At 36.0% G+C, this 26433-nt stretch overlaps 1 protein-coding gene across 4 annotated transcripts in view; it reads left to right on the top strand.

Moving 5' to 3' along the window:
- Positions 1-26433, top strand: part of ALCAM (activated leukocyte cell adhesion molecule) — a 209605-nt gene that overhangs the window by 155410 nt on the left and 27762 nt on the right. For all 4 annotated transcript variants that reach the window (XR_010155670.1, XR_010155671.1, XM_054680840.2 and 1 more), the window contains exons 3-11: positions 1819-2038; positions 9528-9592; positions 11126-11213; positions 12184-12366; positions 17523-17650; positions 19185-19317; positions 22771-22883; positions 24694-24829; positions 24935-25072. Coding sequence is in view for 2 of the 4 variants with exons in the window: in XM_054680840.2 (XP_054536815.1) it covers positions 1819-2038; positions 9528-9592; positions 11126-11213; positions 12184-12366; positions 17523-17650; positions 19185-19317; positions 22771-22883; positions 24694-24829; positions 24935-25072 (1204 nt within the window). In the remaining 2 variants the exon portion in view is untranslated. The remainder of the gene's footprint in view (positions 1-1818; positions 2039-9527; positions 9593-11125; positions 11214-12183; positions 12367-17522; positions 17651-19184; positions 19318-22770; positions 22884-24693; positions 24830-24934; positions 25073-26433) is intronic.

The following is a 26433-nucleotide window of genomic DNA, read 5'->3' on the forward strand; positions in this document are numbered from 1 at the left end:
ACAAAGGAAAGTTTTGGAAAAATGAGCCGAAGTAAACATAGAGAAGAAATGGCCTGATTTCTCCTGGATCATATTGTAAACTCCCTATGAATGGAGATTACAGCTCCCTATTCACTCCTCCCAACCCTACTCCTGACACCTCCTCACCATTATCTGCCATAGTGCCTGGTGCAGAAGAGGGATTGAAGGCTATCAAGAGTGGTACAGTGTAACCATAATGAGGCCAAGCTCTAAACTCAAATTTTTACTCTGCTAAGATTTCCCAGCCAAGACCTTGGAAAGTTATTTAACCAAACTCAACCTCCATGGTCTAGTCTGTAGATGAGGCTAATATTTAAGTTTAACTTATAAGGCTGTTATGAATATTAAACCAATTACTGCATAGAAAGCCCAAAGAAGGCCGGGCACGGTGGCTCACGCCTGTAATCCCAGCACTTTCGGAGGCCGAGGCGGGCGGATCACGAGGTCAGGAGATCGAGACTATCCTGGCTAACAGGGTGAAACCCCGTCTCTACTAAAAATACAAAAAAATTAGCCGGGTGCGGTGGCGGGTGCCTGTAGTCCCAGCTACTCCGGAGCCTGAGGCGGAAGAATGGCGTGAACCCGGGAGGCGGAGCTTGCAGTGAGCCGAAGTTGTGCCACTGCACTCCAGCCTGGGCGACAGAGCGAGACTCCGTCTCGAAAAAAAAAAAAAAAAAAAAAAGCCCAAAGAAAACACCTGCCATAAAGTTAAGTGCTCAAAAATTAGTAACTATTATTTATTGAATAAGGGGATGAATAAGGTAGTGGTCTAACATACTTTGCATAATGAAGGAATGACTTAAGAAGAGGATTTGCATTGTAAACCTGTGATTAAAACAGTTAAGAAGAATATTATTGATGTATTCAGATATTTAAGCAAATAAAACTTTTGGACTCCAATATTAACTTAGTAATTGATATTATTAATTCTTAAAACTGAATCCTCCATGGAATCCTAAAATTTGTCATGGACTATAACATATATCACATTTAATTTTCTCAAAGGTCTTGTAGGGTACATAAAGGAGGGACTGCCCCTGATTTTACATTAAATTGCTTATTAGGTGAGAGAATTTTTGTGGGACCAGAGGAACAAATGCGTTATATGTCTCAGTGCTCTTGGCATAATTGTGTATGCAGAGTACATCTTATTTTGGTGATGTTTTTGTATGAAAGACTTTTGAGCTCATTGTTATGACTCAGCAAAACTATGGGTTGTATTAGTTAATCTGACTCATTCCTTAATGGACATAATTATTTTACAAGGGTAAATACTGTTTCTCCATCAAGACTGGTTAAACTATTCTATGTGTAAAGGTCAGCTACATCAGTTTTGGTTAGAGGTGTGGACATTTAAAATAGGTGGATTAAAGTAAAGAATATTCCAAAGATAATTGCCCAAAATATCCAAACCAGTATTTGCAGCTCAAGTGTATACCTGCCGTGATGGTTATCTGAACATCATTTTGTACCTTTGTTTGCATTTATTTATGTTTTATTTTATATTAAACATATGCAGCCCATGTAAGTTTCAAAACAGTTAATAATTCTATCTTCTCAATGAAAAAAAAATCTGATTCCTAGAGCTCTACCCTTTCATTTTTACTCATTATGGCTTCTCTCTTATGAAGGATTTTCTGTAATCAAATATTTACGTGAGACTTGTATAAAAATTATTCTTCGTAGACAAAAAATATAGATATTGGTAGAATATGGCCAAGGAAATGTTATTTTGAATGTAATCCTAAAACATCTGAATATGCTTGTGTTTAAATGTATTATTATTTTAATTTTTAGGAAAAGCCCGATGGCTCCCCAGTATTTATTGCCTTCAGATCCTCTACAAAGAAAAGTGTGCAGTACGACGATGTACCAGAATACAAAGACAGATTGAGCCTCTCAGAAAACTACACGTTGTCTATCAGTAATGCAAGGATCAGTGACGAAAAGAGATTTGTGTGCATGCTAGTAACTGAGGACAACGTGTTTGAGGCACCTACAATAGTCAAGGTGTTCAGTAAGTAGTCTGCATCAGTGTCACTGCTAAGTGGGATTGATGGCCAGTACCAGACCATGTTCTTTAGAAAGAAGACTGAACTCTCTGTAGTGTCTCTATAGCAGGTATCTATATAAGGGGACTTAAAGAGATCTTCATTCTGCTCATATATACCATCAGCAAAGAAAACGAAGAGTATGAAATTCAAATAGGAGATTTGCAGTGAGGAACTAAAATAATATTCTCTGTTACTTTGTCATGTAAAAATGTCGTGAGCTATGAAGTACTACTACTGACAACTAGCAGGTGATCTTAATTTTTACTGACATGTACAAGTAAGTGTTGTGTGACACATACATAGATATATGATATATATGTAATCATGTATATCATGCATACATATACATGTATTTGGCTGAACAAAATGAAATTGCCATTTTGCTGCATAATAATAAAATATAAGCAAATTCAAACTATATTTTAACAGAGGTATAAATTTTCCATTTTTATATATCCACAGATATAAATATCCCATATATATCCACATACAAACATTTTATATATTATATATATTAGAGATATAGATACATTTCCATCCTGACCTTTATTGATTGGTTATTGATTTAGATTTCAAAAAGTATTCACTTCCTTTAGAAAATTGTCCTAAAATTAAAAAAACTCACTACACCCTGAATGCTTATGTGGGCTACACCAAGGGGAGAAAGTAGGGTAGTGATGGAAGAAGAGAAAATTGTAGAAGAAACTCGGAATAATTATAGTCACTATGACAAAATTACTTTGCCTAATGATAGCATATAGTTAATGTTACTGTGCAAATAACTGTGCAAATGAATGACTTGAGAAGTTATAATTAAAGTATTTCATCTTTTAAAACTCAAATAAAAAGTCCCACCTCTATTACTTCACAATATTTTAGACACTACAGGGAACGAAACAGGTCTCAAAAGTTTCAGAATGCCAGTCTTTCAGTCTTTTTTAATTAGGGAAGAAAGTTTCGCTTTACAACTTTTTCCCCTCTGCTTTCTGATAACTTGACAGCGCTTAGAAATTATTAAAATAAATAGGGAAGAAGGAAACCCAGAGGGCCTTCCAACTAGAGCAAGTAACTATGGATTTTTCCTGTTTCTCTTGTAATAGCCTATGCAACTAAGTAGGTCTGTCCCTCAAGTATTTATACGGACTTCAAAGCTCCTATGGGCTCATGATGCAGATTCAAAGCATGCTTATACTATCAAAGGAAGCCTTTGTTCCCTAGAAGAACCTTGTAAAAGCATATTACATGTTTCAGTTGATTACCTTTCAGCTTAGAAGGCACTTTCCAGAAACCATCCACACTTCTTGATCGTTGTATGAATCAAACCAACTACCAAGTGTTTGCAGTCATGCCTGTTTCCATAAAACATCCCAAATAGTCTGCATCCTGCATTTGCCAGTGGCCCATGTATTTTTTTTCTTTTCTTCTATTTCACTTTCATGTTATTAGAAAGATGAATAGTGCACTGCTCAGGACACTTTTCTAAAGCGAGTAATCAAAAAGTTTTTTGGTGATAGTTATAATGTCATAATATAACCAGACATCAAAAATGGACCACAGTAGCTACAGAGGTTAAGTCACAGCACTCTAATGGTTGTATGTATTAATTTGTCATTGTCAGGTTTCATTTTTAAGGTGTTAAAATTTTCCTACACTGAGATGGTAATATACAAGGGAGTTGAGAAAATTCAGTTTGTTTCATTTGGAAGAATTATTTGTGACAGTTTTCAAAACATTTTTTGTAAAAAAAAAAAAATTAAGCTATTCCTCATATGCAAGAAATCATACCTGTAAATCAGCCCAAATCTGATTTTTTCAGAAATCTGAAAAAAATTCAGTTGGCCTAATTCAATAAAATTTACCAGCTGATTTGGAATACAGAGAATTTCTATTATTGTGAAAACAAACTCACACCCCACCTACCGCCAACACCCCCCTACTCCCTTCTCTTTTTGATGTTGTTGAAAACAAAGTGATTCTCAGAAACAGAATTTGCATTCCAGGCTGTGGGCCAGGGAGAATTTACATAGACAAGTTACACACTCTTGAAAATGGTGTTTTATGCTAGAAATCGTGAGACCCTCCAAATCCAGTAAAATGAACAGCAAAGCTTATGATAAAGACAATGTTTACAAAAGACATATAGGGGCTTTGGTTTGTTTTTTTGTTTTGTTTTGTTTTGTTTTCAATGAATTTACTTTGGGTCACTTTCTGTGAAGCAAAAAGCAGCTGTGACAGGGAGACTTTCATTCTCTGCATGTGTATATTGCAGTCACTTAAGAGTTACTAAGCCCATCAATCAGTCCTCTGTTTCCCTCTGTTGAATCACTTAGCAACGTGCACCGTGTAGCATAGAATCAAGTGTGGTTAATGGGAGCCAGTCTCAGATCAGGCTGCTGCTGATTGCCATCCTCATGAGCTAAGTCAAATTGTTTTTATTCAAACTACAGCCCCTGGCAAATGACCTTGCTATCTTTAATGCAGGTTTGCTTGTTTAATTTTAAGCTATTCCTCATATGCAAGAAATCATACCTGTGGATCAGCCCAAATCCAAATAAGTGGCATTCTTAGTCACCACTAATCAGCTTTTTTCTTTTAGTTGAATGGCATCAAAATCAAACTATGTTTTTATTTGGTGCACATTTGAGGTTAATAAAACCATTCAGAAGCAAGTGTCAACCTTTAAAGGTGCCCAAAGATTCGTTCTAGTGCTTGTGAAAAAGGTCTAGAAGTCAAATGGGTACCCAGAGAGCCAGAAGGCTGTTGGTGGTGAGATGGAGCAGTCACTGAGCGGGTCACCAGGAGAACTTACTTTATGAGATCTGCTGCTAATTTCTGACTTTGGGTAAGTCACCTCACCAGTCTGGGGCTAAGATTCACTCCTCATCAGTAAAATGAATACTTTGGATGAGACGGGAGGTTTTCCCATTCTGATGCTAGGATCTTGTTCATGAGTTAATGAAGACAGTTGAGGAAGGTAAGGAGCTATTTCTACTTGATTAGTGAGGCTTCAGTCTATTTCAACATTTCAAAGTTTTTCATGATAATTTGTTCATGAAAAAAAAAAAGAAAACAGAGGAGTTGCTCCAGCTCTAAAAAAAATTTGAAAACCACACCCTGTGCTAATTGTAAGTCTAGTCTACTCTGGTGCTGCTCTGTGGTATTGCAGACATAGAGTCTGCTCTGTGGTACATATGGACCAGGTCTTATGATGATGATGGGCCATGTTTAGTGGCTTCACACAGAGGTACTTCAGAGCTTTTATTTGGATTCCTCCCATTTGGATACTGTTCTGACTGCTTTATCAAAATTAAGTGTCTTTGCTTTCACCCTCCTCCTAAAAGTCATTCAACCTAAAAGTAAAATTTTGGGGGGCATTGAGGGGGGAAGAAGCAGAAAATGATCTGTTTAACAATGAGATCTACTCCAGATATTTCATTTTGATTATTTAAATATAAAAGATACCTTTTGCTCACAGTAGTTGGCTTAAAGTACTTCATGATTTATGAGGGGTGATTGCTGACAAAGTACTGGGAGGAGCCGTTTTGAGTCAACACGACCATTTGCATCTGCCTTCACTTGCTCTCCTCTCTTATTAAATTGAGCTATCCTATGTGTGGGTTTTTACAGTAATACTAGAACACTGTGGGTCATACAGAGCAGTTGTGCCGTCTTCACTACATTCTCACCTTGCTGTGAGCTGGCTAGATGCCAAAAAATATACATTTTAGTAGGTTGCTGATTTTTAGATTCTTTGAAGGCTAATGTTCATAGCTCTTACTAGCAATAGTCTGGGTGTTAGAACAAAAGGAGCTGTCTATTTCAGTATATTTCTTTCTGACCACTCCCCAGCCCCTTACCACAATTTCTTCTCCAGCTATAAAATCTCCTGTATAACTGCAGATGATATAAAACAAAAAGAAAAGTAGAGGGAAAAGTAAGGGCACTATTTATGAAATGTTTTAATCGACACTAAATATTACATGTAGCTTAACTTTTCACTATATATGATCAGCCCTTAATGGGTATTAGTGAAAGCCCTACAATTTACTTGGTTGAAAGCCACTATCCATAGCAAGCTAACACAGGAACAGAAACCAAATACTGCATGTTCTCACTTATAAGTGGGAGTTAATGATGAGAACACATGGGCACATAGAGGAGAACAACACACACTGGGGCCTTTCAGAGGGAGGAGGGTAGGAAGAGGGAGAGAATCAGGAAAAATAACTAATAGGTACTAGGCTTAATGCCTAGGTGATGAAATAATCTGTACAAAAACCCCCATGACGTAACTTTACCTATGTAACAAACCTGCATTTGTACCCCTGAGCTTAAAACAAAAGTATTAAAAACCAAAACCATTTGAGTCTTAGCATTATATATCATTGTTCAAGATACTGGCACATACTACATGTTGCCATGAATTTCAGCTGCCCCTGTCTCCAACACACACATGCGTGCACATGCACACACACACACACACCTTGTAAAATACTATCAGATTTAGAATAAACACTGTAAGATATTTTTAATCTCCCTATTCTATAATTTTAAGCTACCATAGTGTGGCCCTATTATAATATAGCTTCTAACTACTTAAGATAGCCAGATCAGCAAAACAAGAAAATAAACAAAGGCATGATTTTTCCATTTGATAAATATTCAGTTGAATGATTTAGAGAAACTTAGCCAAGAAGACTCAGAAGCAAAATTTGGCTTAAATCATTGCCCTTGACTAAATTACTTTAATGATGCAAGTAAATTTGTAGCATTGCTTTTCCCTTCAATTCTATACTTAGTTATGAATCTTTGAATCATGTTAAGATATAATTCACATAGACTATTTTTTAACACTTTGGAATCAATATGCAATTTTGCTAAAATAGTACATGTCCTCTTTTATGGTCCTCCAACTAATACTCATCAATTGTTACAACCTAATATAAAAGAAAATTACATTCAAGATACATAGTTAATATGGAGGACTCAAAACAAACATTTAAGGAGAAAATAACTCAGGAAAATGAAATAAGTATTACCATTACATTCACAATACTCACTGTGACCCTCTTTTCCAAATAGAAAGACGAATCATAATGTAAACAGGATTAAGCTTTAAACATCCTTTCATCAGGTTTCCTTAGGTTTGCTACAGTTTCATTTCATTGAAAAAATAAGGAATTTTATAAAGTATTTATGGCAACAAAACACACATGACCATGAGTAAAGGACCAAACACTGAAATACGAAGTGTTTATGATTATGGGTGCACTGATAAAACATTACAGGGTTTACAAAGCAAAGTAAAGTTATACATTTTCTATTAGAGAAAGAGTATGTGCACAACAGTCTTGATATTTTACTTTGGTGAACTGGAAAGTAGTGAAACTTGGCAAAGCCACCCACCAAATCTGTCTATTTAGAACCTAAATTTATGGGGAGAATTGTCAAATATCATCACATATTCCAGGCATAATACTCTTGAAGGAGAAACTAAGAATGTTTTGACCTTTTTTTTCTGTTCATTTTGACTCTTCATTGGCCACATAAATTAACTGCATGTATTACATCTATTGAGCTCTCAGAGAGGGTGTCACTAAATAACTGATTTCAGTTTCCAGAAAACTTTGACTTACTTACACCCCAAGAATTTTCTTTTTGTTTAAATATCTCAGATGCATTTTTCTCTCAAATGTATTAGATATTTGCCTTTTTAAAACGTGGATTCCAAATAAGATTCAGTGTTTCATCAATAACTCAGAGTTCCAATTATGAACATTAATAACATTCTATTAAAATAGTGATAATGTCAAGGTTTACTCTTATGTGAAAGGCTTTAACCCCCACACAATATGTTTCCCAGAAACTGGTGTCTATTTTGAGAAGCTTTTTTTTCTAGGTCAACTTTTTATCATTTTATGGTCACTATCCTACCAATCAGGTAGTCAAGTGTCACTTCTAGTTTGTGTTAATGTTAATTTTCTCTGTTGTGTCTTCCTATTTTTCTATATTTATTTTTTCTATTGTTCTATCTTGCTTATGTTTTGTTCCCAATCAGTGTATTTGGAAACTAGAAATCATCATTGTGAAAATTGTGGAATTATGTTTCTAGAATTAATAGTTAAGTAGGCCCTCTTATAATTAAAGAGCATGAGTTCAATACATGGGAGGATTTATTGTTTTTGTTCATTATTCTAATATCTCATGTAAAACATATTTATGAGGGGAAATTAACTCTAGATATTAACCTAAAGAAGGTTACATTTGTTTCTCATATAGTCTAAAGATATCCATTTTGCTACCCCAGAGACATTTTGTCGTTTTCCTTGTTTTCTATAATGATCTAGGGAGGTAACATGTCTAATAACTGAATTCCAAATTGAGTAATAATTATACAAAAGCCAATTTAGTTTAGTTTGGTAATCAAAATTAAAAGTATTAGGTGGTAAACAATAAGACTATAAAAGAAAAAGTAGCTGATGGTTTAAATACATTTGCTTATAAGAAAATAGAATAATTTTGGTCCATGAGACTCACAAACATCAGTGACCATGAGGCAATATACTTTTTGTGTAAACTAATTGTTGGAGCTTTTAAAAAGCGCAAAATCCATCATTGATAGAAAATAGCAGCTAAGAATAAAATAACTCAAAATCAGTTTAAATAATAAATTGTTGCTGCAACTTTTAATCAATTGCTCCTGAAGTCTTTATTAAAATTTATGTTTCTTAGAACTACCTATATTTAAAATGTTTTTGTCCATCATCTCAGGTTCCACATTTGAAAGATTTTCTCACATTTACAGTTTTATATTGTGACTTGGCTTAAGAGGTAAAGTTAGAGATATTTCAGAAATTTGGGCTTATAAATTCCTTAAGTTGCTTTCTATTTCCCATGATTTTAGAACAGTGTTTCTCAAACTTTATGGTGACTGAGAATACCCTAGAAACTTGTTTAAAATGTAGAGTTATGGGATTTTTTTTTTCAGGAATTCTGATTCAGTAGGCCAAATAGGGCTCAGAAATCTGAATTTTAAACAAGTATCTTTGTGATTCTGGTTCATGTAAATTAATGTCTTCAGTTAATGAGCTGGAAGTTACTGATAAGTAAGAAGTGCTCATGGTAATCAATTAGAGACAATATATCCTATATAGGACATTAGCCCCTGTTTCACTATCAAATCCATATTCACTATTTATAAAGCATTCAGAAAGAATTATTGATATTTTATTCAAAGGAATTACAAGCACTGAAAATAATATTTAAGATAATAAATATTTGAAAGGGTAGACCTATAGATTCCCTAAATCCAGATTGTATAATGAAATCTATTTTTATTCTGTTGCTTATTCTTCTGTATTGAGTAAATGAATTGTTTTTGCTGTGAATCAAACCACAGAAGTCCCGTTTTTCTTACATATGTACTTAAAATCTTTCTCTGCTTAACTTTAGAGCAACCATCTAAACCTGAAATTGTAAGCAAAGCACTGTTTCTCGAAACAGAGCAGCTAAAAAAGGTAAGAATTGTTTTTGATTAATACCTTTATTTAGCCAGTGTTGTAAGTGCCTTCTTCTGACCTTACATTCCAAGACAAGTAAGAAAGGCTTTGCTCTTGTGGAGATGACAGTGTTGCAGCTACCAATCAGAAATTATGCACAAGGCACAGAGGGTACAACATGCTCACAGTCTCAGGTGACCATGGGGACATCAAGGAAGGTGGGGTCATTTCTGAAAAGAGGAGTCTGTCTTATTTGAATTAATGGATTGTTTAATAGAAGGATGAAGCCAATTAGCATGATTCATGCATGTAAGCCCAGCAGTTTTGGAGGTTAAAGTGGGAGGATCACTTGAGCCCAGGAATGTACAGCATGGCAAGACCTTGTTCATAAAAAAATTTTAAAAGTTAGCTGGCATAGCGGTACATGCCTGTGGTCCCAGCTGCTTGGTAGGCTGATGCTTGGTAGGGAGGATTGCTTGAGCCTAGGAGGTCAAAGCTGCAGTGAGCCATGTTTGCACCATTGCATTCCATTGTGGACGACAGAGCCAGACCCTGTGTAGAAAAAATATAGAGAGAGAATGATGAAAGATGAATAGATTTTCACCAAGCCAAAGGTAGAAATGGCTTTCCAACAATATGAAATAATAGGATGTGAAAGAGAACGGTGTGTTTGGGAAACAGCAAATTTTGGCATTGATGAAACTGGGTGCCAAGACAGAAAACAAGAAAGGATAGAAAGAGATGAATCTGGAGAGGCAAAGAAAAGTTGGATCGTGACAAATCTTACGTACTAAATAGGGAGTTTGGACTTTATTCTGTTGGCAAATTACGCTACTGAAAGATTGAAGTAAAGAGATGAGATCAGATTCGAACAACACATTAGCAGATATGTGAAGGGAAGCTGTATTAAAGTGGGAGACAAAGTTGGAGATCCATATTGAATAATAATGTAACTAAAATACCAAAGTTTTCCTTTTTGGGAGATGGAAACCCAAGTTCTACATTCTTTGTGTCATATTAAATTTTACTGCATAAAATTATTTGATGAATACCAAATATTAAGTTAAAATACATTTAAAGAAAGTGAGGGGAATTATAGAGCATGATAACATATATCCTCTTGAAATATATGTAGTATGAAACTGGAGACACAGCCCCATTTTAACACCAAATTATTCTTCCATATGAAGATCTATGATTCATGGTAATAGTCAGTGTTAATAGAGTAATGTTATTTGGTTAATGTTAAAAATGAATAGTGTCAAAATTAATTTGGCAATGCTTTCAAATGAATGTGATTTTATAATAGTGACACCATCTATTGCACACTTAAAAATCATCAAAAGTATATTTTCAAATAAATTGTTAAAAAGGTCTTAAAAAGACATTGTTTTTATACCAGAGAGCATGTATTCAGTCTTTTGTCAGTGTTGGAAAATAAACGGGTCAAGAAACCCTTGGAATAACTCTGCATTGCCTGAGTTTCTGGAGTTTCCAAATTGACAGCCCCTGATTGAACCAAGGTAATAACATTGCCTTTTTATTTTGCAGTTGGGTGACTGCATTTCAGAAGACAGTTATCCAGATGGCAATATCACATGGTACAGGAATGGAAAAGTGCTACATCCCCTTGAAGGAGGTGGGTGTGAGGGCCGGGGGACAGGGAGTACATTCAGATGACCTGTTCTGACTTTCTTTGTTCTAGGTATTCTTTAAACCAGTGGTCTCCAACCTTTTTGGCACCAGGAACTGGTTTCATGGAAGACAATTTTTCTTTGGATCAGGGTGGGGGGATGGTTTCAGGGTGATTTACAGGCATTAGGTTTATTGTGTGCTTTATTTCTATTATTATTACATAGTGATATATAACGAAATAATTATGCAACTCACCGTAATGTAGAATCAGTGAGAGCCCAGAGCTTGTTTTTCTGGAACTAGACAGTCCCATCTAGGGGTGATGGGACACCCCTAGATCATCAGGCACCAGATTCTCATAACAAGTATGCAACCTAGATCCCTCATATGTGCAGTTCACAGCAGGATTTGCATTCCTATAAGAACCTAATTCCACAACTGATCTGACAGGAGGAGGAGCTCAGTCAGTAATGTGAGCCATGGGGAGTGGCTGTAAATACAAAAGAAGCTTCTTGTGGTTGCCCATCGCTCACCTCCTGCTGTTTGGACCCATACCAGTCCTGGAGGTTGGAGACCCCCGCTTTAAACTATTCAGGATCTAAATATGTTGCCCTCTTTTGAGCTATAACTCTTATGCTCTGTTACTTTAAGTATGTACTAAATTAATACGTGATTTTTTAAACATCATTTTCAGCCCTTGTACAGAAGAATCAAGAGCAGAGAAAATAATTTCTGTATATGGCATGATCTAGAAGTTAATTAAGTGAGTGGGAAAAGGGATTCCAGGATTCTATTTCTGTGTCTCTGATTCACGGTTTTGAAACGACATCTAACCTCACTACATGTCAATTTTCTCTCCTGCTGAATACAGTTAGAAGGGAAAAAAACACTTCCCAAAGGTGTGGTGCTGTTTCGTTAAGGATTGTGATTGTCAGATGAAAGACCCTATCATCAGTGTTCTTTATTTTCTTCAGCGGTGGTCATAATTTTTAAAAAGGAAATGGACCCAGTGACTCAGCTCTATACCATGACTTCCACCCTGGAGTACAAGACAACCAAGGCTGACATACAAATGCCATTCACCTGCTCGGTGACATATTATGGACCATCTGGCCAGAAAACAATTCATTCTGAACAGGCAGTATTTGATATTTACTGTAAGTAATTCAATATATAATTATGCTATTTAATGTATTAGAAATAATATTCAAATGCTATTAATCTTTGAGGTCCCAATCCAATTACTCTTTGAATTCTGCTTCCAATCTGCACCCCAAATTGATAGCACCCAAATAATCTCTTCCTCTTTAGGAGACCATAGCATGAATAAACATTTATCCATCCTATAATATCTTTCACTCTCTACATTTTATCTATGAGTGTCTCTTCTGAATTCCACTACACACTAAGTTCTTTAAAGATAAGATCTATAACTTATCATTTTCTGGATGAATGACAGACAAATATAGACTTTAACTGGCTTTCTAAATAAGAGATTACCATTTTAATGAAGAAATTTATTTTAATAATGAGATCAATTGCATAAGTTTGATAGGATGTTGCATTACAAGACATTTTACTTAACTAAATTGTGTATTTGAAACAGAGTATTTGTCTACAAAGGAATCTTCATGGTCATCTGTTCTAACTTCATTATTTTAGTTAGTAAAGTGAGGCACAGAGTCTTGCCCTAAATTAGCTGTAGATATTAGAATAGAATCTTTTTCTCCATTGCTGTGCTTTCCTTGTAAGACAGGTGCCAAGATAATCTAATGATTAGGAGCAAAAATTCTGAAATTCTAGTCCCAGCATTATCAATTACCATTTCTTAAAAAGTAGCTTAATTACTCTACATCTCAGTTTTCTTACTTTGAAATGGGAAAAATGTAATACCTAACTGACAGTGTTGTTATAGAGAGTAAGTGAAATCACAAATCAAAAATAGCATGCTACATCACACATTAAATTGTCATTATTAAGTACTTTATTATTATTATTATTATATGGTCATTATCACAATATAAACATAGAGCCGAAGATATTTGGGGGGAAAATGCAATAAAGGATTTTCTTCTTATTATTAATTTATCTAAAATTTTTGTGATACTGGCATGTATTCTACAGTAACCTAGCACTTCTACATCTATTTTAGAGAAAAGCCAGGAATGCCTGCTGAGCCTTTCGAAAGAATCACCTCACCTACATTTCTTTTTTGGTTCCCTAGGGCACAATATCTTATATGAGAACAAAAGTGAAATTCTTCCAAAGTTGCCCTAATATTAAAAGGTAGTTTTGCCTTAAACTTGGGAAATAATTTTCAACTTGATTTAAACCCAAGAAATTAGTATTTCATTATGTATAACTTATCTAAAATCAAACTTTTTTAGGTGAAGGCAGAATTCTTTCTTTCTTTTTTTTTTTTTTTTTTTGTGTGTGTGTATGTGAGACATAGTCTCACTCTGTTGCCCAGGCCAGAGTGCAGTGGCATAATCTCAGCTTACTGCAACCTCCACCTCTTGAATTCAAGTGCTTCTCCTGCCTCAGTCTCCCAAGTAGCTGGGATTAGAAGCGCATGCCACCACACCCTGCTGATTTTTGATTTTTTAGTGGAGGTGGGGTTCCACCATGTTGGCCAGGTTGGTCTCGAACTCCTGACCTCAGGTGATCTGCCCACCTCAGCCTCCCAAAGTACTGGGATTACAGGTGTAAGCCACCAAGCCCGGCCCAGAATTCTTTCTGTTAGAAATATTCAATTGGAAATAAACCATATTAGTGTAAGTGTAGGTGTACAACACAGGAGAGAACATCAAGATAAGTAATAAGAATTGGGAAATTGGCTTCAGAAAGAACAGAACTATCTGTGAGTGTGAGGCATGCAGAGTTGGGTAGACAGAGAAGTTCTTGAATGGATGTGAAGAAAATGATTTTATCATGCTGGCTGTGTAAGGTGCACTTGGCATGGCTTTTAAGAAGCCACAGTGGGCTTCATGGTGAAAACACGAAGCACGAAGAAGCAGTTTAAGACAGTCCTCACATTCAAGGAGTGTACTACTCCAGTAGAGAAACAAGACACCTACATCAGAAGGAAATTGCCAATGCAAGGTTGTAAGGGTAAAAGTCTTAGGAACTCAGTATTAAGAGTCTTGAGGGCTCAGGTGCCCAAGGACAGTGGTTCTCAAACTGTAGTGTAAATCAGAAGAACATGAAGGACTTATTAGAGCACAGATTACTGCACCCTGGCCTTGAGTTTCTGATTTAGTGGGTATAGGACGGTGATGGACACTCTGCATTTGTAACAAATTCCCTGATGGTGCTAATGCTGCTGATCTGAGGACTACAAGTGGAGAACCACTGCTCTAGGAAGACTTCAGAGAACAGAAGAAGAGCGCTAAATGGAAAGGAGAGACGAGTCCATTTCAAGAAAAAAAAAATTGGCCAATTCATCTTGAGAAAGCTTGAGAAAAATGCACCAGTCCACTCCTTTCTTACCCTATTCAATCAGTAACGAGGTTTTAGAGAATCTAGCTCTTTAATCTTTGTTTTGATCTGATTTCTGCCTTCTGACATTGCCTACGTTTATGCCACCATTCCTCATTGCCTCTATTCCTGCAATGGATTTCAAAAGTAGTATTTTTCCAATGAATTGGAAAATAGTATTTCTCTTGTCTGCCCACCATTCTCTGTTCACCCCCAAATAAACTGCCCTCCAAACTGCTGCCAGAAATATTTTTCTAAACCACAAATGTGATAAAAACTTCTCAGTGACTCCCCAGAGCTCTCAGATTAATATCCTTCCCCCTCCCCCAATTGCAGTATGCCTTGAGTTTGTTTTAGCCATGGTCCTACAGTATGTCTCAACCCTCATCACTGCCTGTATCCACTGTGGTCTGTTCTACTTTCCAGATTCCTTCTGTAGAGTAATACGTACATGCCTATGCATATGCTGTCATTTTCCCACCTTTATCATTTAGCAAACACCCATTTATGTGTCAAAACCCAGCTCCAGGGTCAGTTCCTCCAGGAAGCTTCCTAGTCTCATGTAACGATAGCTACCAGGATCCCTATGCTTGTGTCATATGCAGGTTTTATGTGGTCATACTCTTAATTATTAAGTTTGGTGTCTTTACAAATAGAGGAAACGTTCATTGAGGCAGGGTTTTCAACTTCATAATTCCAGCACTTAAGGCTTGCACAATATAGATGCCAAACAAATGAATAAATGAAGAAGGACTGTAGGATAAATAAATACATGAAAAGAAAATTTCAGCAGACAGTTTTGGTTATTTTGTAGGGGTTTATGTAGCAGAGTAAGAGAGAAGACTCTCACTGGAGCTGGGTTCAAGCCAAATTGTGGATACCAGGCTAAGGAATTTTTATTTTTAATCTTCATATGTTGGGAACGTGTAACAGATTTTGAGTATCATTGTAATATTCAAAGCGCTACTTCAGAAAACTGATTCAGAGGAAATATATATGAAAGGATCAAAAGGAAGGAGACTCAAGGTGAGGAACCAAGTGAAATTTGATGGCATTGCTTCAAGTGTAGGTTAATTAGGACATGGACTAGGGAAGTGTTAGTGAGAATAGAAGGGGAGAATCAGACCCAAAATATATTGTAAAGTATTAATCATCAAGACATGGTGACTGAATGGATAAGAGAGGGCAAAGGAGAAAGCCAGGGTAATGGGCAAAATGATGATTTACTAATGGGCAGAGTAAAATTCAAAGTCAGGGGCAAACGCAGAACAAGGGATCATTAATTTTGAGGTAAACACGTTAGTGGACATGCAGAGAGTTATTGTCAAAACGCAAATGTGTTACATTAACCCTTTGATGACTCTCTAATACAAAGCGGAGCCTATTGAAAAGGGAACACAGAGAAGGGGAGTTTTAAAATAGAGAAGGAAGTCAGAGATTGCCATCCCTGGCTGTTCTGTTGTGTCAGCCTTGATCAGAGATGTGCCACAGTGACATGCCACAGGCCAAACATGAGCACTAGTCAGTCAGAGAAGGGCGAAGTAAGAAAAGCAAGAGAGGCCCGGAAACAGAAGGTCAGCAGGGCACCAAAACCAGATTTTATTTACTTTTCAACCTCACCGGAAACTGCTGGTTAGGAAACTACTTCAGGCAAATCCAGAAAAACAAATAAGAAATGTATTAAATCAATCACCGTTTAACCTCAGAATATACTGGACAAGTATTCAGAGATGCCCAAGCATAGAGAAAAGGCAAAGAAACAATCTATAACAAACTTCTAAGTTTTTTTATCTGCACTTTATCTATAGAAAGGTAAATAAACGACCGCAAGAGATAGAACAAAGCCTCCAAAAGTATAACTTACTCATTTCACTTGTTAGCTAATAAAAAAAATAGGTTTTCATAGATAATTTTTAGTGCCACCAGTTTGGAAATATATACACATGCCTCAATAATTATTAAGTCTTGTGGAAAACATTCTATAGAACATACCTTTGCATTATATGATTTCAAAATTTATTATTCATTGTATTATCCAGCAACATAACAAATGGATGGGTTAGTGGATAATTTCTAACTGCCAGCACCACTTCATTTTATTTCCTGTTTGCTAGATATGGTTCACTGTATCCAGCATTTAATTTCATTAGCATTCTACTATTGAGTGCTGAAGCATACCCTTTAGCCCTATTTTCTCCATAAATATGACCAAAATGGAATGAAAGTTGCATCTTGGCTCCAGTGAACAGGACAAAATTACAATACATTTACAGTCCTGTTGATTGTGTCAAGGTTCTCCCTCAGTTCATAGGATTCATCTTTTTTTAAGCAGATCTTCTCTCCTGCATGCCGAAATCCTCGCTGGTGTTGTTTAGCTCATGTCTCCTCTTTTCATTTCATATGAAGTATTATTATGCAATATGAGTACAGTGGTATCTATTAGCTTTAGCTATTTGCTAGCTGATTTTTGTCCTTCCAAACTATAAGATTCATATAATATATAATTAAATTTCCCTATAATAAAGCCATGCAGTTTGATTGTTCCTATGGTCTTTTATACATAAAATAATTACCACCATTCCTACCTCAGTTAAAGACATTTTGCTAAGAAGAAATTGATTTTTATGTAACAGGGTTTCTTTGTAGTTGGCCCTAAGATTAGTACTTGTATAGCAAGTAGCTATTAGCTTCAATCCTTCTATAAAAAGGTATATTTAAGCAATTACCATTACTAGCTTCTTGAGAAAATTATGTATAATTTAGTCATTTACATTGTATGCACAGAGTAATTCGGTACTTGACAAAAATGGTTAACTTGTGTCTGTAACTCTTACAGATCCTACAGAGCAGGTGACAATACAAGTGCTGCCACCAAAAAATGCCATCAAAGAAGGGGATAACATCACTCTTAAATGCTTAGGGAATGGCAACCCTCCCCCAGAGGAATTTTTGTTTTACTTACCAGTAAGTGCTTAAGTATTACTTCAGTTGGATGACTATCATTTTTCCTGTTGTTTGACTTCTACATGGATAGATTAAGTGAGAAAAAATGTTATTGCTGGAGACAAGAGACGCCACCTATAAAATGTCACGTGGAAGCTTTTTCTGCACCTGCCACTGTTCTTGCCTTTTTTCTCAATGCTGAGAGATTTCAAGGACAAAGAGAAAAAAAAAGCCAACCACAGGAAACCGTAATTGCAAAAACTTAAAGTTTAATTATCCAAATAAACTTTAAGAATCTGCTCCTCAGAAGCAGATAACTACAAAATGAAAACTGATGACAGTGAATGAACTGATGTGGATTCTAAATCTGCCCACAACATTGCCCCGAACACACCTCTAACCCTCTGAAGTAGGGATAGTTCTGTTGCACGTTATATTTAGGATAATGCTATGGCTCTTTTTTGGTCATTATGTATAATCTTGAAATGCCATTTCCTCAACTTTTCTCCATATCATAGCTGAAGGAAATGACATGCATAGAGGATACTTTGGAAAATTCCTCTCGGATGTGCTCTGCATGTCATAAGGATCTGGAAGCAGACAAGGAGAGAGCTCTCTCTGAGGATGCCTGTTTGCTCTCCCATATCTTTGTGTTTGACATCACTTTCACATTGAGGGAAGCCATAATGCAACTCAATACTGCATTTACTGCAGGGTTGTGCTTACAAATTTCATCTACCACAGTACTCAATAGTATTTAAGAATGTCATTCACTACATTATTCAGAAGACTAGTATAAGTAATTTCTTTATGCTGACAGAAAACTTTGTTTCTCCTAATGAATTAATTGCTGTTTTTGTTTTCTTTGCGAAGGAAAATTTAAAACTAATTAGGTTTCTGCTTTGGCTATCAGGGATGACAGAACCAAATTTGTGTCTCAGTTTTAGCAATAATATCTGCTGAATATCTTTCTTTGTTAACTTATATTATTCCTACATCATCTATATTTTTCCTAGTCTTAATTTCCTAATTTCTTTTTTCTTTTGTCATTTTCTTTTTTTTCTTCTCCTCTCTCTCTTCCTTTCCCCTTTCTTTCTTTCCCATTCTTCTCATTTCATCCTTTCTTCCTTTTTACTTTCCTTCCTTCCTTCTTTCTTTCCTTCCTTTTATGTTTCTTCTTTTAATCTGGATATATAGCGTATTTCCTTTTAAGCTGCCTCAAATATTTTTGTCAAATTACATAAGGCATAAATATAAAAATAAAACATTGGACTTTTTAAAAATGCCCTTGAAACTTGAGCAAAAGCCATGCTGTCAATAAAATAAAAGTCATCAATAGAAAATAAATCAGCTCTCAAATTCCTTAGATCCAAAATATTAATTATTTGCCCAGGAATCAGACGTTGGTAACACAAACTGTACTCTTTTTGTGTGATCAATGAAACACATTCCCTTTTTTATCTTACTTGATAAAATGCTATCTTCATCAAGAAATACAACTGTTCTCATTGTAGCGACCAAGTATAATCATCTGACATTTTGCCTCTATCAAAAGGGACAGCCTGAAGGAATAAGAAGCTCAAATACTTACACACTGACAGATGTGAGGCGCAATGCAACAGGAGACTACAAGTGTTCCCTGATAGACAAAAAAAGCATGATTGCTTCAACAGCCATCACAGTTCACTGTAAGTCACCTACTTCTTCATCAGCAGCTTCACCTCAAAGGCTTCTAATAGCTTAATGTAGCTATCTTTTCAAATAAACTGCACGTATATCTTTCTTAAATAACTTGGTTGCAATAGATGCAGTAGAGAGAGAGCATCGGGATAAGCTCAACTTTGTCCAGATTTGTACTGCAATATTGAAACCTTGCATGGCTCTGATAACCGCAACTTTTGGCAGTGGTACATCTCCATCTTCTTTCTAAGTGTCTTCAATTTGTGGTGTCAATGAACAATATTCATATAGACCTTAAAGAAACAACTCTGTATATTTTTAAGAAAACATTTCCATATTCTTGAAGTGCACCAGCTTTGCAGTTGACCCAGCATTATCATTTGTGTTACAGAATAAATTTGACACCCAAACTCAGGCAATACAAAGTTACTACAGACTCAGTTTTGGGAACAGGAAGTAGAGATCATTAGAAGTTATTTATTGGCTGAATGTACTCTATATAGAGGGGTAGGAAATTTCTGGAAACAGAACCTCTTGAAAATCACTGTGGACATAACTTTTTAACTTTTAATTTGCTTTTGATCTCCAAATACTCCAAAAGTTATATTTGCCTCGATGTAACAGAAAAAGACACACGTAAATACCAGACATTTAACTTGAGTTCTTCATGACAGTCCATATTATTGATGTACCTGATGAATCATGGAAACGGTAAACTAATTCATACCACACCCTGGTGACACTAGAATTCAGAGTGCTTTAAGCAAATGTCAGTCTTGCTTAGAGGTATAGTACAAACTTCCTAATAAGTCCTTTGCACTCAACAGTACCATTAATAAGGTTTCCTCTAGACATCATCCACTACAATCCCACTTGAGTATAAAGAGACTTTAGAAATTGTCTTGAGTACATAGTTCTAACTCTTTCATTTGACTCATAATACTTTAAAAACATGTGGGATATGAGCTAAATTTTTGAGAGAGATACAGGGGGGTGCATTGGGGAATAAAGCAACCAGATGGTTGCTTCTGATTGTCTGATGTTGGGAGTGCTCCCTTGAGAGCCCTGTAAAAATAGTGGACTGTTATGTTCACAGCTGGGCCATTTCTCCATTTACTCTTTGCTTATGTTGCTTGGGTTTGAATGTGTCTACCATCAGGGGCTAGTTACAGAGAAAGCAGTAGCTTCCAGTATAACAATATTATCCAGTCCTGTTCCATGAAAATAAAATAATGAAGAAAGAGAATATAGCCAGCAGATAGAACCATATGTGGAATAGCTCTCTATTATCATTGCTCATGATGTCTTTGAGCCAATAATCAATAATTTAGTGCCTTAGAGATGGTGTGATGTGCTTATTTTTAAGAGATGCAAGGTACACAGGTCTCTAAAAGAAGAGGGCTCTTATTTACTTTACTTGTAGATAAGGCAGGGGAGGATAGATGGCAGACTGACAAAGCAAAAGATTTGGTTGCAGCCATATAGTGCCTACGTGTTTGGCTGTGATGGGGGAAAATTAAACAAAAGTGTGTAAAAGTTTAATTGGATTCCAGTGCATTTAATTAGATTTAAATGCATCTTGGTTTTGACAGGTACACTCTAACACTGGGTTTTAACTCTATTGCTGACTCTGTTCCTCCTCAAAAGCTGAAAAAAAGTATTTCAAGTAAATCAACATCTGATTCTAAATTATATGGAAACATAAAAATCCTATTTTTACCCACTTATCTTTGATTGCTTGCTTATTTTCCAAAAACAAGATTTGTTTCCTTTTCAAACATGTCTAAAGGAAGTGTGGGTAGAGAAGCGCCAAGCCATTCTTGCACATGTTTGCAGAATAGACTGCTCATCAAGTCTCACAGCCTACAAATTCCTAGTTGCTGATGAAAGTCACTGTTTCCCTGCCAATATATGCACACATAGAGTCTTCATCAGAGCTTTCAAAGTCCATCATTGTCCTGTAAAATTGTTTATCTCCTCTCTGGAAAATTAGCTATCCAGCTAACAAAAACTTCTAACTCATCCAGAATAAAATTTTCATCTAAATACAATTCACCCAAATATTCCAAGGAAACTCCACTTTTCTACACGATGGTACATGGTTTAATATTAATGAGAAATTGAGAAAGCATGCTCCTTCCCTTCATTCATTCAATAGTAATGTTTGAGAGTCTACCATGTGTCAGCCACTGTGGATATATCAGTGACAAACCAAGTCACAATCACTACCCTCATGGTGCTTTCAGTCTGATAGGAGAGACGAACTTTAAAAATGATGTTGCAGTCAACAAGTTGCAGTTATGACATGTTAAACGAAGGAGAAACTTGAAGTGTAATGGCAAGTCTTCATACTGTAGAACAAAGACACAACTCCTAGTGTGGCAAGCATAGTCCTCTTCAGTCTGGTCTCAATGAATTGTATGAGTTTAACTTCCATGAGTTGTCACCACTTATACCCAATTACTCACCATTACAAAATCTGCCAAGCTTTCTCATCTCTTTGCTTTTGCTTATGTGACCAAAGTTTTCCTTACATCTTCCCCTATCAAAGTCCTTCTCAACCATCAGAGGCCACGAACATATAGTGTTCCCTTTACAAAGCCTTTATTACTGCTTTGAAACCCAGTTTAGCTCTGTTCTCTATACTTCCATTAAGTCTTCATTTGTACCTCTGTTTCTAGCCTGCCTTTCGTCTTTCAACAAATATTTATTGAACTCCAAATCAGTGTCAGGTTTGCTACTAGGTGCTGATTTTATGGGCTGTGTGTTATAGTCAGCATAGTACCTCTACCTCATTGACTTATAAGGTCATTATTTACCTCTGCATCTCTCATCAGTGCTTGGGACATAGTAGCTGTACAATAAATACTTGTTCAATTGAGTTGGAATTTTCTCATACAGATCAGACTATGACAGTAAGATTTTTATAAAAATTGTTTTCCATCAACTGGATGAGAAATGGAATAGCACTTTTTAAAAATATCTGCTGCTATAGTAAATTCTCTCTGAAGAAACACAACTACTATCTCATGGTTTTTCAATTTATCACCTGCTGTCTAAAGATGTTTGATTTTCCAACATTTATGCCCTACTGTCTCTTTATATAATATTTAGCTAGTCATCATCTTTATTTTCTTCCAGAAGTGACTTAAGATTTTTTTTTCTTAAGGTGATAGGCCCTAGGGGAATATTTATATCCCCTCAAAATATCAATGATGTTAACTGCAAATAAATGGATAATCAATTAGATTGACCATTCTCTTGTCTAAACTAGTCTCAAGGCTGGCTTGAAAAACTAGGCTAATCATGCTATAGTCCAATTATTTTAGTCATATAAATCAGTTCTGAATGTTCAAATGCAGTTAGAAGAAATTTATTTTCTTTCATCTTTTCTTCTCCAAAATATTTTGACTATCTTACATTTCAGAGTTAGCACTTTGAACAGATTTTCTGCTTCACAGATTTGGATTTGTCCTTAAACCCCAGTGGAGAAGTGACCAGACAGATTGGTGATGCCCTACCCGTGTCATGCACAATATCCGCTAGCAGGAATGCAACTGTGGTATGGATGAAAGTAAGTAATATTTTTGGTACTACCCCACTGTTTGGTTTGATTTCTTTTTAGGTTTCTTATGCACTTTATATCGTATTCAAGTAGATATATTTATGGATGTGTTTATATACCAGCTCTCTCTCTCTCTCTGTTTCTGATAAGAGAAATAAAATAACAATAAAATTTTAGAGGTGCTCAACACGGTGACATCCATAATTGGTGTTCTGAAACTTAGTTTGGGGTGTTATGTCAATTATGTGTATATACTAATTATACACACACCACACACATGTGTGCACATACAAACATAGTTATATACCACAGGGCTTAATAATTTACAGTGTGTTTTTGCCCACATTATCCTTACGTGATATTTACAACAACCCTGTGAAATACAAAGATTATTATTTTCCCCACATTCTTCATATAAAGAAATTGAAGGGAAATAAATCAGAAAGCTCATAACTGACAGAGTAGAGACTCAAGGCCAGACCTTACTGAGTATAAATACTATGCTTTGATAAGACACCTTTTGTCTCTCTGCTGCTGAGACCACTCTTAAGTTTCTGAAAACAGGTTCCACTGGATCAAGAGCTCCTAGAAAGCAACCCCTTTTATCCCTGAGCTATAGTAGAATACCTGGAACATAGTAGGAGTTAATTCAGTATTCCCTGAACAAGTGCTTATACTCTTGTAATTGTCTGAAATGTAGGCCATTGGCTATCCTTTTAGAGCAAGGAAGTGTGACTGATAATTGGTGATTTGAGACAAGGTTATCACCAAAGGAAAAGGTTGTGACTGTGATCCCTCCACTTAAACCCTTGGCTAGTATATCCAAACTCCCAGTGCTTTTGTTACCAGAGCATGACATGTGACAAGAACCCTTAACCCATGATGGGTTCAGAAAACACACATACCATTTGAAATAGGAGTTGACAAGAATTACCTTTATAAGAAACTGTGGAGAAATATTTTTCTAGAGTTTCTTTTTGATGGAAATATATTATGAAATTATTTTGTATTGCTTTACTGCCTGCCTTTTGATCCTTTTTAACACTCGATCCTCTGTTACTTGTTGTCTTACTCTGTGAGCTCAGTTTCTTATTGTACTCTCTTTCAGCCACAGCCTCATCACAACTTGTTCACTAAAATAAAGTGCCACTTCCTATGCTGCAATCTAGCATGATATGTTTGTAGTAATCAGTGATCACAAGGCTAGACAAGTTCTAGGCAACTAGACTAATTCATAGTCATTTGAACACTCATTGCAGGTTTTACTATAGGACTAGAGAAACTAAGTTTACTGTGGTTTAAACTGTTTGCACAATCAACTGCAATCACTGTTATGAATTAACTGTCATGAACAGCTCATGTATTCAAAATAGTGATGATCAGTATTCCCTGATTATTGGTTAGTTAATGGGGAGTGGGAAAAAATATCCTAATGGACAAAGCCACATAATCTTAGGATTGTGTCTAGTTGCCTGCTTAGGAGCATTTCAATTCCTGACATAATAGGATTATTTTCTGTATATCAGGCGATTTTTTAAAATTAAATGATACATTTCCTTTGTTCATAGAAATTGGAATAGAACGCTTTCCAAATTATAAATTCAGTAAATGAGAGAGCGTGAAATAAAAATCTGACATGTCTGACTCTAAAACAACAAAAGAAAAAGGAAATCTATTTTGAAAGCATCTGAAGTTAAGAAAAAGAAGTTTGCATTTATATTATTCCCAGAAGAATCGTTTTAGGCTTAATTATTATCTAATAAATACACTGAGAATTTTAATTCTGCCACATGAGGTAATTTACTTTGTATTTAATCAGGATAACATCAGGCTTCGATCTAGCCCGTCATTTTCTAGTCTTCATTATCAGGATGCTGGAAACTATGTCTGCGAAACTGCTCTGCAGGAGGTTGAAGGACTAAAGAAAAGAGAGTCATTGACTCTCATTGTAGAAGGTAATAAAATACTTGGGCACTAATTCAAATTGTTCTTTGAGAATTTTATACCTGGTTTCTTTTATGATCTCAGTTCAACATCTTATTTTAATTGTAATATTTCAGGCAAACCTCAAATAAAAATGACAAAGAAAACTGATCCCAGTGGACTATCTAAAACAATAATCTGCCATGTGGAAGGTTTTCCAAAGCCAGCCATTCAATGGACAATTACTGGCAGTGGAAGCGTCATAAACCAAGCAAGTATTTGTCTTCTTGTTATATGCTGCACTTCGTCCAATGCGTTTTTTTTTTCTTCACGAACCTACCCTATACGTTGGTTTGTTACCACATAAAATTTGCAGTGTGTAGGTTGGTTTGTTATCACATAGAATTTGCAGTACATGCTCAGAGGAAGCTTTTGCTAACTTCTTAATTTTCCCAGAGGAAGAACATGGCTCAAAGAGAAATTTTATCCCAGGGCCATGGAGAAGGGAAGAACCATTGTGTCATGGTCAGTATCTGTTTTTAAAAGAATATAAATTAGGTATTACTTCATGATCATTCATTCCTAAAATTTGAGTGATTAAAACATTAAGATATACACTTTTCTGCAAAATAAGCTCATGCATCTCAGTATAAGTGAACTCTAATACTGTGCTCAACTTATGCACATTAAGGGGTGTTTCTTCTTAAAACTATGTCCTCGTGTAGGAATGGTGGAGAAGAACACAGTTACTGCTTATGAATGTGTGGTCTGACATGCCTATGCAGTGCTAGGGCCAGAATAAGGCAAGCTACATATATAGTGCCTAGGATGTGCCCTTCTGAACAAAAGGGTCATAAACCAGACCTTAATATTTGTACCTTTTTATTTTAGTAATAGTAAAGGGTTAAGGATTTGTTAACACTACCTGTTATTTTCTCTTACTATTAAGTCTTTGACCCTCCCCATAAAGGAAAAATGAGAATCTGGCCTACCACTAGGGATTCAGAACTGTAATCCCAGTAATTTGCCAATCTGCTTGGGTTGCTGACATACTTGCTAATTCCATTGTTCTCTACAACAGTCTTCATGTCTCCCTCCTCTCAGTATAATCTGTAAAGGCTTCTCAGGAGCACCCAGAGGTACCACTGGATTATTTAAATCTTCTGTGCTTCTCAGATTTTGAACCAGTTGAAATTTGAGAAGACATATATAAAGCAAAGAGCTGTAAATTAATTTTAAGTTAAAATCTCCACTCTTCCTCTGTCTAGGGAAGTTGGGCCACTGTCCCAGCTTACGCCATGCAGTTTTGCAGTGCAAAGTGGATTTTGGCTCTTTCAACTATAGGTGATGCATATATAGCTGCATAACTCTAGATATGGAAAGCCCTCAAAACAGTAGGCACACTTGAAGTGAGTGACTCCTGATTTGGTTAAGTGTGATGGGGACACACAGTAAGAAAGCATATAAGAGGAGGCAAAGAAGCTCTGGGCTCCTCAAACCTAGGAAAATGCAGTTTTCTTGATTTTGAATAAAGACTTGAACCATCTAAATTGCTGACAATGTGCAGATCTATTTTTAGCATCAAAAATGGTGGTTTCTTTTCTACTCTATTGTTTTTGCTCTCTAGTTCAATTAA

The sequence above is a fragment of the Pan troglodytes genome, chromosome 2, assembly GCF_028858775.2.
Source record: "Pan troglodytes isolate AG18354 chromosome 2, NHGRI_mPanTro3-v2.0_pri, whole genome shotgun sequence".
Lineage (NCBI taxonomy): Eukaryota > Metazoa > Chordata > Mammalia > Primates > Hominidae > Pan > Pan troglodytes.